General features: G+C 36.7%; 1 protein-coding gene across 1 annotated transcript in view; it reads right to left on the bottom strand.

The window, feature by feature from the left end:
* PRKDC (protein kinase, DNA-activated, catalytic subunit) overlaps nt 1-16,781 on the bottom strand; it is a 187,967-nt gene that overhangs the window by 99,468 nt on the left and 71,718 nt on the right. Inside the window, exons 37-40 of the mRNA XM_077765911.1 lie at nt 10,650-10,835; nt 10,187-10,285; nt 8,695-8,862; nt 6,939-7,066 (exon numbers count right to left, since the gene is read on the bottom strand). Of these exons, the coding sequence (XP_077622037.1) occupies nt 6,939-7,066; nt 8,695-8,862; nt 10,187-10,285; nt 10,650-10,835 (581 nt within the window). The remainder of the gene's footprint in view (nt 1-6,938; nt 7,067-8,694; nt 8,863-10,186; nt 10,286-10,649; nt 10,836-16,781) is intronic.

Here is a 16,781-nt window from a genome sequence, read left to right as displayed (position 1 = left end):
ATTCACTGTGATATTATTTTTAATAGCAAAAGATTGAGTCCAAAAGTCTATCAGTACAGGCTCCTTCAAAATACAATGCTATAATAAATAACTATAAAGTTATTTAAATAAAAAAGGATTAAAGAAGATGTCTGGGTATCCACACATACTGATCTGGAGGACACAGGAACTGGGACAAAAAGGAGGTGAAGGGGAACAAGAGAGGGGACAGAGACAGAAGTGAGACTCTTGAATATAGCTCATTACACAGCTGACTTTCAAATCATGTAAACGTGTAACATGTTCAAAAAGAAAATTAAATCAAAAGAAAAAGATAAACACTTTCTAAAGTCTGATAAAGTAAGCACACCTAACCAATTGGTGTAATAGCAACATATTGAAGAAAACTTTACCGAGTGATTTTGGAACACAAACTTTGTGTATCTTCAGGGAGTAAGTAAATTATAATTAAAATGAAAATTTTAAACTGAACACACACACACACACAAATCTTGCTGGAATTTTGATATGGGTTTCATTAAATTTATGTATCAACTTAACAAAATATTCAAATTCATGAACATGGTATATCTCTCCATTTATTTAAATCTTTAATCTTTTTATTCCCTTCAGCAATGGACTATAATTTTTAGTGCATAGGTCTTGTATTTCTTTTGTTAAATATGTTACTAAATTTATTACTTTGCTCTTTATGATGCTATCAACAATGCAATTATATTCCTAGTTATAGTTTTTAAATGTCTTCTGCTCATATACAGAAAAACAATTGATTTTTGGACATTGATCCTATATCTTACAAACTTCCTATACTTACTTATTAGTTCTAAAAGCTTTCTATAGATCTTAAGGATTTTCTCCCTCCTGCCATCTGTGAATATGGGCAGTTTTGCTTCTTTCTTTCCAATCTAGCTGCCTTTTGTTTCTTTAGCTCGCCTCACTGCATTGGCTATAAACTCCAGTACCATGTTGAATTCAAAGGGCAGATGTCCTTGCCTTGTTCTCAGACTGAGGGGGAAACAGTCTTTTACTATAAAATATTCTGTTGGCTGTTGGTTTTTCATAGATGACCTTCTGTCCTCTTTATCATGAATGGATGTTAGCCTTTGTCAAAAATTTATCTTCATCTAGGAGGGGAAATGGCAATATGGCAGAGAAGTAGGGAGCTCCAGGCATTTCGCTTGCACCCATCTCTCAGAGAAGGCCTAAAGTCATAGGACACTGAGACATGGAGTTTGGGAAGAGAAAGAGACAGAATACACTGGTAAGGAAACCTTATAAGTGCGGCTACCTCAAGAAACAAGCCAAAGTACACATGGTGGAGAGTCCCAAATACCGCTATGAGTAGTGAAACAAAATAACCAAACGCTCAACAAGAGAAACCAATAGACACCATTCAAAGAACACGTCCTGAATAGACAGGCCCTGAACAGTCAAAGGGCCCTCCTTAATACAGCAGAACTCACAGGGGCAGAGTGTACAATAAGCTTTTAAAATTAACAAGATATAGAAAGCTAACCAAAATGACGAAACAGAAGAACTCTCGACGAAGAAATTCCAGGAAGAAATGACAGCTAAAGAACTGCTCAAAACAGATATAAGCAAAATAACTGAAGAAGAATTTAGAACAATAATCATAAAATTAATCACGGGGCTTGCAAAAAGCACAGAGGACATCAAAGAAACTATGGCTACAAACAACATGGAGAACAAAAATAGGCATGATGAATTAAAAAATGCAATAAATGAAATACATAATAAACTAGAGGTGTCCAATGCATGGATTGAAGAGGCAGAAAAGAGAATAAGTGATTTAGAAGACACCATTATAAAAAACATGAAGCTGACAAAAAAAGAGACAAACTGATCCAGGAACATGAAAGAAGAGTTTGAGAGCTCAGTGATATGATCAAATGGAACAATATCCATATCACAGGAATCTCAGAAGAGAAAGAGAGAGTTGCTGAAGGAGTCCTTGAACAAATTATAGCAGAGAACTTCCCCAACCTGGGGAGGGATGTAGATGCTGAAACTCAAGAGGCACAGAGAACTCCCCTCAGACATAACTTGAATCGATCTTCTTCACGACACATCACAGTGAATCTGGCAAAAGAGAAGGACAAAGAGAGAATTTTGAAAGCGGCTAGGGAGAAAAGGGCCCTAACATACAAAGGGAAACCTATCAGAGTGGTGACAGACCTATCTACTGAAACGTGGCAGGCCAGAAAGGAATGGCAGGAGATCTTCAATGTGATGAACAGAAAAAATATCCAGCCAAGAATCCTCTATCCAGCAAGCCTGTCGTTCAGAAAAGAGGGAGGGATAAAAGTCTTTCCAAATAAACAAAAATTGAAAGAATATGTCACCACTAAACCAGCCCTACAAGAAATCCTGAGGGGGACTCTCTGAGGGAAATGTTGCAAGGAACGCAAGATACTAGAGACACCACCACAAGCATGAATCCCACAAAGGACACAATGACTCAAAATCCATATATTTCAATAATAACACTGATGTAAATGGGCTGAGTGCTCCAATCAAAAGACTTAGGGTAACAGAAGGGATAAAAAAACGAAATCCATCTATTTGCTATCTACAAGAAACTCATTTTAGACCGAAGGACACCTTCAGATCCAAAGGAAGGGGATGGAGAAATATCTATCATGCTACTGGAAGTCAAAAGAAAGCTGGAGTAGCTATACTTATATCAGACAAACTGGACTTTAAAGTAAAGGCAGTAACAAGGGATGAAGAAGGCCATTATATAATAATTATAGGGTCTATCCATCAGGAAGAGCTGACAATTATAAATGTCTATGCACCGAATATGGAAGCACCTAAATATTTAAAACAATTAATCACAAACAGAAACAATCTTATAGGTAAGAATGTGCTAATAGCAGGGGACTTCAATACTCCACTTACAGCAATGGATAGATCAACCAGACAGAAAATCACCAAAGAAACAATGGACTTGAAAGACACATTGGACCAGATGGACTTGACAGATATATTTAGAACCCTACATCCTGAGGTCATTGGAATTCACTTTCTTCTCAAGTGCGCATGGCACATTCTCCAAGATAGATCACATACTGGGTCATAAAGCAGCCCTCAATAAATATAAAAGAAACGAGATCATACCATGCACACTTTCAGATCACAATGCCATGAAACCTGAAATCAATCACAGGAAGAAGTGAGGAAAACCTCCAAAACACGGAGGTTAAAGAACACCCTACTGAAGAATGAATGGGCCAATCAGGCAATTAGTGAAGAAATTAAAAAATATATGGAAACAAATGCAAACGAAAATACAACAATCCAAACTCTATGGGATGCGGCAAAGGCAGTCCTAAGCAAAGTACATTGCACTCCAGGCCTATTTCAAGAAATTAGAAAAAGCGCAAGTGCAAAATCTAACAGCTCACCGAAAGGAACTAGAAGGAGAGCAACAAGAGCACCCCAAACCCAGTAGAAGAGAAATCATAAAAATCGGAGCAGAAATAAACAATATAGAAACCAAAGAAACAGTTGNGGATAAAGGACCTGAATGTGAGACAGGAAACCATCAAAACCCTAGAGGAGAAAGCAGGAAACAACCTCCTTGACCTCCACCACAGCAATTTCTTACTTGACACATCCCCAAAGGTAAGGGTATCAAGAGCAAAAATGAACTACTGGGACCTCCTCAAGATTAAAAGATTCTGCACGGCAAAGGAAACAATCCATAAAACTAATAGACAGNATGGAATACTACATGGCAATGAGAAAGAATGAAATCTGGCCACGTGTAGCAACAAGGATGGACCTTGAGGGTGTTATGCTGAGCGAAATAAGTCAGGCAGAGAAGGACAAATACCATATGTTTGCATGTATACGAGGATTAGGGGGAACTTAACGGAGGACCGCGGGGGAGAAGAAGGGGGGAAATAGCGGTGGAGAGAGGCAAACCATGAGAGACTCTTGAATGCTGAGAACAAACTGAGGACTGATGGGTGTGGTGGGGGGGAGGGGGGAGATGGGCATGGAGGGGGGCACTTGTGGTGATGAGCATTGGGTGTTATATGGAAACCAACTTGACATAAACTATTTGAAAACAAAAACAAAAACCTGTAAAAAAATTTTTTGGGTCTATATTCATGAAGGATATTGGTCAATCAGTTTCTTGCAATGTTTCTGTCTGGCTTTGTTATCTGTGTTATACTAGCCTCATAGGGTAAGTTGAAAATGATTCCATTCTCCTCCATATTCTGAAGCGTTTATTAAGTGTTGATATTATTTTTTCTTCAAACATTTGATGAAAATTCACCAGTGAAGCTATCTGGGTCTGGGATTTCTTTTGTGAGATTTTATTCTCTTCTTTTTCTGAGAAGATTTGAAATGAATAAATATATTTATTTACTTATCAAAGGTTATACTCAGATTTTCTATTTCTCCTTGAGTCAGTTTTGGTAATTTGTGACTTCTTAGGAATTTTTCCATTTTAGTTAAGTTGCTTAAATTTGATGGCCTAAGTTGTTCATGATATTTCCCTATAATCTTTTTAACTTCTGAGAGGTCAGTAATATTCCCTTTTTCTTTCCTAATTATCATCAACTGTACCTTCTTTTTTATTACTAGTTTGTCTACTAACAGTTGTCAATTTCATTTATCTTTCACAGAACCAATTTCAGTTTCACTGATTTTTCTCCACCTTTTTTCTAATTCTGATTTCATTAATTTTCACTCTAATCTTTATTATTCCTTCCTTCTGCTTCCCTTTGTTTTCTTTTTTTGATTTTAAGGTACAGGTTTATATTACTGATTAAGGACATTTCTTATTTTCTAATATAGATATTAAACGATACAAATTCCTCTCTAAGCACTGCTTTAGATCCTTCTCATACATTTGGATATGCTTTATTCTTATTTCACTCAGATCAAAATGCTATCTGATTTCTCTTATAATTTCTCCTCTGACGCAAGGGCTACTTTGAAATGTATTAATTAGTTGAATATTTAGAAATGTTTTATTCCATTATTGATACCTAAAACACTTCATTATAGATGGAGAACCTACTTAGTAAGATTTCATTCCTTTTAAATTTATTACGACTTGTTTTATGGCTTCCATATGCTCAAAGAGAATGTGTATTCTCCTGATATGTTCTATTGTTGGTTAATTATGATTTTTTAAAATGTCAGTAAAAAGGAATGAATTATTGATTCATGCTACATTATAAATAAACCACAAAAACTTGCTGAAAAAAAAAAAACCCAGACATAAGAGATCATATATTCTATGACTCCATTTATATGAAATGTCCAGAAAAAGCAAATTTATGATGACTGAAAGTAGATTAGTGATTGCCTGGGGCTGTGAATGGGAATGGGAGTTAATATAGAATGTTATCAGGAGGATGAAATTATTCTACAGTGATGGCTGTACCATTCAGTAAAGTTACTAAAAAATCATTGCATTCTATACTTAAAATAGGTGAGTTTTATATGTAAAATATAACTCAGTAAGATAAAATAACATGGATGTTTACAAATCAATATAAATAATGCTGATTTTTTAAAAAAAAAACCGGGGCACCTGGGTGCTCCGTTGGTTAAGGGTCTGACTTTGGCTCAGGTCCTGATCTCATGGTTTGTGAGTTTGAGCCCAGCCATCAGGCTCTGTGCTGACAGCTCAGAGCCTGGAGCCTGCTTGGGATGCTGTGTCTGCCTCTCTCTCCGCTCCTCCCCCGCTCACACTATCTCTGTCTCTCAAAAATGAATAAACGTTAAAAAAAATTTTTTTTTAAACTTAGTAGCCACAATTAGAAGTCGTCATGGCATTAGGCCCTTACTTTAAAAATTAATAATAAAAAATTAATAATCACATTTGTTCCATTTTGTCCACTATAATTTCTTACAGTACTAAAACTGTATTTAGGTAGCCAAACAGTCCTAGTAATAAAGGCAAGTTCATTAAAATATAATTCTAGCTCTTAAATTTGGAAAGAATAAAAGGATTTTTTAAGTGACCATTTGCAACTCCTGATAAAATAAATGATTTGGGGCAAGAATCATAAATGGATGCTAGGACATTAGGACGAGGCCAACACCAAACGTATGTGATTAATCTCAGCATCGTGAAAATCAAGACCATTAGACACTATGTGCCAAGTGCCATGAACATGAAATAGAGCACCTGCTATTAAGTAATCTTGCCAAAACCTGAACCTGAAGCTAACTAAGCTTTTAGGCCTAACTTTCTCCTTACCAGAAACCGAGGCTAGAGGAACGAGTTAAATGAAAAGAACAGAAAAAAAAATCAGGTAAACTGAGGATATAACAAACTGTGTAGGCCAAGTGTCCACGTTTCTTTAATGACAACAAAAAACAAGGAGGTAAGGGCTGTTCTAGATGAAGACAGACTTAGAGACAACAGTGAAATGCTAGGTGAGAACTTCCTCTGGATCAGAATTAAAATAACCCAACAGTCTAGAGCATCGAAGACTGCCTGGGAAATTTGAAAATGAAGGTACCGATAATTTTTCTCTGTTGACACTATATATCTATATATATATTTTTTTCTCTGTACTATAGCAACCCAAGAATAATAGTGTAATTTTAAATATACATACAGAAATTCTTAGAGGTGAAATGACATGGCATCAGGGATTTGCTTTACTACAATAACTACAGCATGAGGGAAAAGAGGCTAAAATAGGGGCGATGAGGCCGGAAAATGCTGAGGTATGCTCCATCTGGATGCTTGCTCTTTAGCTTTGTGTGTTTAAAATTTTCACAATAAGTTCTTTTTTCCTCCAAGAAAAACAAAATAAAACTTATCTTCAAGAGTTGACTGCAATTGCCGCTCAACGTTTTTTAGAACAGAGAATATAATTTCCCAGGGAAATATAATGTATATGGTTCCTGGAGTCCCAGACTAGAACTGAATGACTTACTTTCTGGCAATCTTTTTGAAAGTAGATTGAAATAATTCTTCCATAACATGTTGCTGTTCCCGACAAAGAATTTCTGTCATCAACTGTAGCAACACAGGACTTTGAGATAATTCCAACGCATCTAGGAACTAGGAAAAAAACAATAATAATTTCATTGGGTTTTTATTTTTGTTTTGTTTTTAACAGTTCTTGCAAAACAGAAAATTAAACAGGCTTTCATAGAAAATTAATAAATGCTACTACTTTCACCATTTCTGCAGCTATCATGAATGCCTGGCATATAATAATGTTTGCTAACTATTTTAGTATTGATTCTTTTAAGGTTTTGCAGATATTTTTCCCTCTGATAATGGTCAGGATCTTCTAAAGATCTGATTGCCAGATTCTGAAATTCCACCATGACGTGCCTTCACTAAGGACTTTGTCTTCACCATTCCAGGTCCTCTGGGGCTTTTTTATTTTGAAGACCTGTGTCTTTTCCACACCAACTTCATCACACAGCAACTGTTCCAGCTACTCACCTAATGTCCTCATCTCTACTCTCCCATTCACCATCTCGACATCTGTTTGTTCTACTTTCTAGGAAATATCCTCAATTTTATCTTCTGTTTTGTGAAGTTTTGTTTTTTGCTTTAATTTTGCTTTTATATATTTAATTTCCAAGGGTACTTATTTGTTCTAGTTCATGGACACAATACACAATACCTTCTCTCCTCTCTGAAGTTACTCGTATAGTTTCTTTTATATATTCTCATCTCCATCTCCTTTTGTTGACTCAGTTCCCTCTGAGTTCCTTCTCCCTGATGGTTCACATCTTTTTAGACTGAAATTCTCTTCAAATGTTCAGTGACTGCACTTATATTTAGAGAAAGTAATGTGGATGTAATAATTATTAGGTAACAGACTGCTTGGGAACAGGATACTTAGATGGTACAAACATGATGGTATCACTACATCGATGATCTGCTAATTGCAGAAATCCACCATTCAAGAGAAATAAGGCAGTCACCACATTAACCAGGCATCCAGACTTGAAGTCACTACCAATGCGACAATGATACTATTTGCCTCCTGATATGCTGTTGTCAAAATGATTAGCCTGAATCTCATGACCACACATTAAGCCTAACTTCTAGTTTAGAGGAAACACAAAGGACGGTAGACAAGTTAAAGAACACCTCATGGAAACAAGAGTCAAGCAGAAGACAATATCCAAGAGAAGTATTCAAGAGGAAATTTGGAAGTTTCCTCCAAAAACACAAATGTCATGGAAAAATATAAGGGAAAGGGGTGAACCAGTTCTAGATTAAAAGATACTAGAAACGTGACAATATGATGCAATCATTAATTAGATACTGGTTTGAAAAAACCAGCTAAACATGGGGACATTTAGAGAAATGTGAATACGGACTACATAACACAGTCTGAGAAGGACTAATTTTCTTAGGTATAAAAACAGTATTGTGCCTTATTCTTAGAACATGTATATTGAGGTATTTAGGGGTGAAGTACCGTGATGCCTGAAACTAACCTGCAAATGTTTCAGCCAAAACAAACACACCGCATGCATTCATATACCGATAAAGCAAGTATGACAAAATGATAAAAGATGGTTAATACAGATGCTTGTTTGACTATTTCAATTTTTCTGTATGTTAGGCATTTCTCTGACTGAATATTTCAGTTACTTCTTTTCATCAAGAAATGTAACAGAAAAACATTGTTTTAATTTTACTTAGTACTACTAAAAACTAACCTTTTTCATGCAATCTACATAATTATTGTACCGCAGAGTTCCTGGGGGAAATTCTTCAGACTTCATGGGGAAATTAGAAACAATAAGCTTTTCAAGAACATGCTTAAGGTCCTCAAGACTGCCTTCAGTAAGACTGGTAAAGAATGGAAGAAGAATTATAGCTTGACCCTGTGGGAACAATACAAACATATGAAACTGTACCAGTTGGGGCTTACAAATCCTACAGAATAAATAAAATTACTGCTTTTTAAAGGCTTTGCAAATAAAGCACTGTGTGGATTCAATGAATGACTTCAAAATACCTTCTAGGGGTGCTGGGTGGCTCAGTCGGTTAAGCGTCTGACTTCAGCTCAGGTCATGATCTCATGGTTCATGGGTTCGAGCCCCGTGTCGGGCTCTATGCTAACTGCCAGCTCAGAGCCTGGAGCCTGTTTCGGATTCTGTGTCTCCCTCTCTCTCTGACCCTCCCCTGCTCACGCTGTCTCTCTCTCAGAAATAAATAAAACATTTTAAAAAAATTAAAAAAAAAAATAAAAAGAACACCTTCTAGGTTACACTGAAGACCAACCTGAAGATGATGCTGTACCTCAGTTTCTACTCCTGAGGCCAGTGGGCCAACTCAGGGCCAACGTTAACGTAATTAACGTGTAATTAAACAGGATACTGTATATGATTCTGTGTGTGATTTCTTCTTCTACAAATACAGACTCTAGTAGAGATAACCTGGAAAAGTCTGGTGTGGAAAGTGCATCCTGCCCAACTTACGGGGTAATTTATAAGTATTCTTTCACAGGACTAATTCAGAACTTCTAAATGAGAGCAGAAGAAACTAGAAGAAAATAGATGCTACTTTCTATCTCCCTTGTGTGCCAAGTAAGTTCCCAGATTCTCATACTGAGGAATGAGAAACTTGATTAAATGTAAAACAGAAAATTTCAAGGAAATATCTTCATGACCTAGTAAAAAGATGGCTTTCATTAGGCCACATTTTATTAGAGCATAAAACCTAATTATTATAGGACTTTAAAACTAAAATATTAAGTTTTTGAGCCTAAAAATTACCAAGATATATTTATTGAAAGAAAAATAATGGAGTAACAGTTTAAATTCTGTCATTTGCTAATACAGCAATTCTCAAAAAAGCCAATTTGAAACATACATATGCAAAGGTAAATGTTAATTTTTCTAAGTATGATAAGCTCATTGTGATTATATTTATCTTTTAGAGACATACAAAAGTATGCACAGATCAGATAACATGATGCCAGGGTTTTCTTCAAGGGTGGGAGTGACTGCATAGTTGAAGAGAGATGGCCATAGACAGATGGCTATTGAGGCTGAATGACAGGTACATAGGGGTTACTCTCTGCTTTTGAATATGTTTGAAGTTTTCCACAATAAAAAATAGAAAACATCACAAATATGCAAAAATATAAAATGGGAAAATAATGGAGAATGTTATCTGAAAAAAAAAATCTTTTTCATCACTTACCTTTAAATGTAAACCCAACTTTGAATCATCAAGTAGACTAACATATGCTGTAAAAACTTCAGGGAATGCACTGTGGTTTGTATTAAAAGATGGATCAATCTAAAGGAAGATAAATAAAAACATGATATATTTCAATATTATGCCTCTAATTTCCTTTAACACATTTGCCAAGTTTTTTAACTTTAGAAATAACGTATAAATTTGTTCTCGGACTTCAATAATATTTTAACAGTTCTTGTTCTGAGATATTTTGAATCCATCTGGTAAGACAATGCATGCAAAAACAATAAAAGGATTAAGTATAAGATAAAGTATAATAAAGGGAAAATGTATAAAATGTAATCAGCAACTGTCCAATATAAATACTTTTCATTTATCAAACCAATGAGCTCTTAAGAAACGTCCATCAAGATAAATTTTACAGATTCCAAAACAATTGCATTTTTAAGGTTTCTCAAGATACCTGCAAAATTTTTGCCAGTAAGGTAAGCACAGCCGTTTTACTTTCAGGAGCAGAATCTTTGGCCCACCATGAGTCCCACTTTCTCCAGTTATGCAGAATTGTATTTGCAAGTTTCAGTCCTTGGTGTTTCTGGCTGACTCGATCCCTGAAGCTCTGATCCAACATACTATTCAAAATGGCACTCACCTGAAATAAGCGGATGGTGCTTGAAGAAAAATCCTCAATATCAAGAATAACAGGCAGATAACAAAATTTACTTTCAGTTCAAAACTATTCTTGGAAAATAAAGACACTTTTTCTGTAACAGTTGTTTATTTCACAACTCCTCAAATTTGGGAAGAGCCACTTAACATGTAAATTTTCCCACAAAAGCATTAACATGGTCTCCTTTATGAAATCATGTTCATCCCATTTATTGGTTTCTTAGCTGGGGGCATTCTCAATGAATGGAAGAATTAGCTCTCTTCTGTTACATACGCACAGAAACATATACACAGGCTTGCATGCACACATTTCCTGTCCTGCCACCTTTTCAATAGTGACATCCTAATCTGGGTTAGATTAATATTCAATATTCTTATCATTATGACAATGTAAACATTTTTGCACAACATTTTGATCTCCCTGAAGTTAATACTTGCCTGCTTTCTTTGCTGTTTTCAACATGCCTATCATTGTCATCAAATTCTCTCAAATTAGTGAAATCTCCTTAAGACATCTAAATACATCAGGAAGTCTATCAGCTCCATCTCAGTGGCAACACAGCTCCCACTCTGGAATGTCTGTGATCACTGCTCTCTGGGTGTCACCTTGGCTCCCTCCAGGAGACTGGTCCCCTTCTCTGTTTCTGAGCCAACTTCTCATCTTCCTCTTTCTTAACTAACTGATGAAAGTGCAAGAGAAATTTGGCCTATCTGAAACATCTGCATTCAACTCTCACATATGACTGATGGTTTGGCCAGATTCAGAACTCCAGGTTGGAGTCTTCTTTGCTGAATTGTGAAAGAAATTGGCTTAGGCTTCCAGTGTCCTCTTTGCAGTGGGAAAGACAAATGGCATCTGATCTCTTGATCCCTTTAAATGTAATCAGTTTGTCTCCTCCAGAAACTTTTTAAAATCTTTTGTCGTGGTGAACCCCCTGGGTTCTGTATTTTCAAGAAATTTGCTCCATGTGGAGCTGTTTTCATACACTGTGCTGGATATTCAGTGGCCCTTTCTCATGTGGAAACTCAAGGCCTTCAATTTGGGCATACTCTCCTGAGCTGTTATGCATGAAGGCCATTCCTTGGGTCTTCCCTTGGGCCTTTCCTTGGGTTTTTCCCTCTGGGGTGGAGGTCCTGGTGCTAGACCTTATCAATGGATCCCAAGTTTCCTCATGTTTTCTCTACTATTTTATGTTTTGCCTTCTTACTTTATTCTGAGAGCTCCTAAATTTTATCTTCCAAACACATTTCATTTTTAATACACTGTCTTCTTTCATCTCTCTTAAGGTTCTTTTCTCTTTACATTTCTATCTCACTGAATAACAGTCTCTGTATCAAGTGGCTTTTTAGTTGTGTCTCCCTTTTAGAATCCATTTCCTCAAAGGCTGGTGCTCCTTGGCTATGGGCACATATTGAGGAACTGACCAGAGGTGCCAGCAATGGGCAGGGTTCACTGGCAGTAAAGATCTCTGTAGGCTGATCTGGCTGGGCAATGATGATACTTAATCTTTATTTTCTTAGTCTTGTCAAAATATTCTGATATCCTGCCTGAGGTTATATACATAACTGACCATATTCTGGGAGCCAAGCTGGGGGAAAAGAGCTAAGAGCCTCAAAGTTCAGACTTCAGGGAGGTATTCACTTAACTTCTTTGTTTCAAGAAGGTATTCCTACACCAAAGATATACAAAGCATCATAAGAGACCCTATGAACAATTACTAAGATACTGAACAACCTAAAAGAAATGGATACCCTAGAAACATACAACTTACCAAGACTGAATTATGGGAAGATAATTTAAACAAATCAATTAATAGAAAGGAGGCTGAATTAGTAATCAAAAACCTCCCAACAAACAAATGTCTAGGAGCTGAATGGCTTCACTGGTAAATTCTACCTAACATTTAAGGAAGAACTAACAGCAATCCTTCTCAAACTCTTCTAAAAAAGCTGTAAGATAAAAGAACACTTCCACACTTAACCTATGAGGCCAGCTCCCAGACATTAATAGATGCAGAAGAAACATTTGATAAAATTCAACAACTATTCATAAGAAAATTCAACAAATTGGGTACAGAGAGAACATGCTTCAACATAATAAAGTCCATATATGACAAATGTACAGCTGACATCAAACTCAATAGTGAAAAACTGGGGCGCCTGGGTAGCTTAGTTGGTTGAGCATCCGACTTTCGCTTAGGTCATGATCTCGCGGTTCGTGGGTTCGAGCCCTGCGTCGGGCTCTGTGCTGACTGCCAGCTCAGAGGCTGGAGCCTGTTTCAGAGTCTGTGACTCCCTCTCTCTCTGACCCTCCCCTGCGCACACTGTCTCTCTCTCTCTCTCTCTCCTAGAAATAAATAAAAAATATTAAAAAAAAAATAGTGAAAAACTGGAGAGCTTTTTCCCTACAATCAGGAACAAGAAAGGATGTCTACTCTCACTTTTACTTCCCATGGTAGTGGAAATCCTACCCACACTATCAGAAAAGAAAATGGAATAGAAGACATCAAAAACAGAAAATAAGTAGTAACACTGTCTCTATTTGCAGATGGTACAATACTATAAATAGGAAACCCTATAGACTCCACCAAAAAACCCAGTAAAACTATTCAACAAATTCACTAAAGTTATAGGATACAAAACCAATGTACAAAAATCTGTTGCGTTTCTATACAGTAATAACCAACTATCAGAAAGTGAAATTTAGAAAACAATCCCATTTACAATTGCATCAAAAAGAATAAAATACCTTGGGGTGTCTGGGTGGTTCGGTCAGTTAAGCGTCTGACTCTTGATTTTGGCTCAAGTCATTATCTCATGGTTTGTAAAATTGAGCCCTGTGTTGGGCCCTGCACTGACAATGCAGAGCCTGCTTCGGATTCTCTCTCCGCCACCCATCCCTCCTACCTGTACACACACACACACGTGTGCTCTCTCTCTCTCAATAACGAATACGTAAGCATTTATTAAAACAATAAGACACCTAGGAATTAACTTAACCAAGGAGGTTAAAAACCTATAAAATGAAAACTAGAAGACATTGATAAAAAAACTGAAGATGCAAAGAAATGGAAGGATATTCTGTGCTCATGAAATAAAATAATTAATACTGATAAAATGTTGATCCTATCCAAAGCAATCTATAGATTCAATACCGTCCCTATCAAAATTCCAATGGCATTTTTCACAAAAATAAAACAATCCTTAAATTTGTATGGAACCACAAAAGACCCTGAATAACCAAAGCAATCTTGAGAAAGAACAATGATGGAGGCATTAATGCTTCACGATTTCACACGGTATTTCACACTATATTACAATGTCAAAGTAATCAAAACAGTACAGTATTGGCATAAAAACAGACACACAGATCAATGGACAAGAATAGAAAGCCCAGAAATAAACACATGCAAGGAGCCATATGATGACGAAGGACAAAGGAGCTAAGAATATACAATGGAAAAAGGACAGTGCGTTTAATAAATGGTGCTGGAAAAACTAAACAACAACAGTAAAAGAATGAAAGTTGACACGTATTTTACACCATACATAAAAACTAAGACAAAATGTATTAAAGACTTGAACTTAAGATATGAAGCCATAAAAGTCCTAGAATAAAATTTAGGGCACAAGCTACTTTGATTTTCATCTTGGAAGTGACTTTTTTTTGGATCTGACATCAAAAGCAAAGGCAACAATAGAAAAAATAAACAAGTGTAACTATATTCAAACTATAAAGCTTCTGCACAGCAAAAGAAATAATCAACAAAATGAAAAGGCAAGTTATAAAAATGGGAGAAAATATCCATAAATCATGTATCTGATAAGGGGTTAATATCCAAAATATATGAAGGACTCATACAACTCAACAGCAAAAAATTAAACAATCTGACTTAAAAATGGCAGAGGAACTGAATAGACATTTCTCCAAAGAAGACAGATAGTCAAAAGGTACAGGAAAAGGTGTCAACACCAGGAAAATGCAAATTAAAACCATAATGAGGTATCATCTCATATGTGTAAGAACAGCGAGCATCAAAAAGACAAAAGTGGGGGCGCCTGGGTGGCTCAGTCGGGTTAAGCGTCCAACTTCGGCTCAGGTCATGATCTCATAGTTCGTGGGTTCAAGCCCCGCGTCAGGCTCTGTGCTGACAGCTCGAAGCCTGCAGCCTGTTTCGGATTCTGTATCTCCCTCTCTTTCTGACCTTCCCCTGCTCATGCGCTCTCTCTCTCTCTCTCAGAAATAAATAAAACATTTTAAAAAAATTTAAAAAAGACAAAAGTGTTGGTGAGGATATGAAGAAAAGGGAACTCTTGTGCACTCACTGTCTGTTGGTAGGAATGCAAACTGGTGCGGCTGCAATGGAATACAGTTTGACAGTCCCTCCAAAAATTAAAAACAGAAGTACGATATGATCCAGCAATTCTACTTCTGGGTATGTATCTGAAGAAAAAGAAATCACTATCTAGAAAATACATCTGCACCCCCATGTTCCCTGCAGCATTATGTACAATGGATGCAGACATGGACACAACCTAAGCGTCCATCAACAGATGAATGAATAAAGAAGACGTGGTATACACATATACAATGATATTATTCAGCCATTAAAAAAAAGAAAATTCTGCCAATTGTCACAACATGGACTGGACCCTGATGACATTACACTAAGTGAAATAGGTCCTACAGAGAAAGATAAAAATTGTATAACACTTATGTGTGGAATCTAAAAACAAAACTCACAGATACAGAGGACAGGCTGGTACTTGCCAGAAGCAGGGAATAGGGAGTTGGGCAAAATGAGTGAAAGTGATCAAAGGTAAAACTTACAGTTATAATATGTTCTGGAGATGTAACGTATAGCATTGGTGACTAAAGTTAACAATACTGTATCACAGGGGCACCTGGGTGGATCAGTTGGTTAAGTGTCTGACTTCGGCTCAGGTCACAATCTCACAGTTCGTGGGTTTGAGCCCCGCATAGGGCTCCGTGCTGACAGTTAGCTCAGAGCCTGGAGCCTGTTTCAGATTCTGTGTCTCCCTCCCCTGCTCATGCTGTCTCTCTCACTCTCTCTCAGAAGTAAATAAAAAACATTTAAAAAAATTGTATCTCAAAAAAAAACACTGGAGGGGCGCCTGGGTGGCTTAGTCGGTTGGGCGTCCGACTTTCGCCTAGGTCATGATCTCGTGGTTCGTGGGTTCGAGCCCCGCGTCAGGCTCTGTGCTGACTGCCAGCTCAGAGCCTGGAGCCTGTTTCAGTCTGTGACTCCCTCTCTCTCTGACCCTCCCCTGCTCACGCTGTCTCTTTCTCTCTCCTAGAAATAAATAAAAAATATTAAAAAAAAAAAAAAAAACTGGAAAAAAGAACAAAAGGATATTCATTCATGTGAATGGTTACAAAATAAATAAAATCAGTCTTTTTCTGATATACTACATTCTTGTAAAGAAAATATAAAGGGAAAATATTTACCATCCACAACTAAATAGCATCCTGTATCTACAAATGTTCTTAAGACATGTACAGTAACCAAATAAAATTCTACATAACAAAAAAGATAGGAGATATGAATAAATGTTTGAATAAATGGAGAAATGTACCTTAGAAAAAGTAGCCTTACTTTTTAAAAAGAGGCCAACTTGATTTAAATTTACTCCATACACAGGGTATTATCACTCAAAAACCCTACATGTGGGGAAAGTAGTGAAGAAACCAACAAGAAGATTCTAAGTTTCACATTCATATGCAAGTACAGCTGGGAGAGTTCTGAAAAACAGGAACACTAAGAAGGAATACAGCCTTAGCAGATGATTAAATCCACTGAATTAAAACATTATGGTTCTGGCTGGAAAACAGATGGTTAAGTAACAAATTAAAATGTCCAACCTCAGATCCAAATAGGTACAGGGATTTAGTATTGAAGAAAGTTAG

This window comes from Crocuta crocuta, unplaced genomic scaffold (genome assembly GCF_008692635.1).
Source record: "Crocuta crocuta isolate KB4526 unplaced genomic scaffold, BGI_CrCroc_1.0 scaffold1471, whole genome shotgun sequence".
Taxonomy (NCBI): Eukaryota; Metazoa; Chordata; class Mammalia; order Carnivora; family Hyaenidae; genus Crocuta; species Crocuta crocuta.
This window is presented reverse-complemented; position numbering and strand designations above follow the sequence as displayed.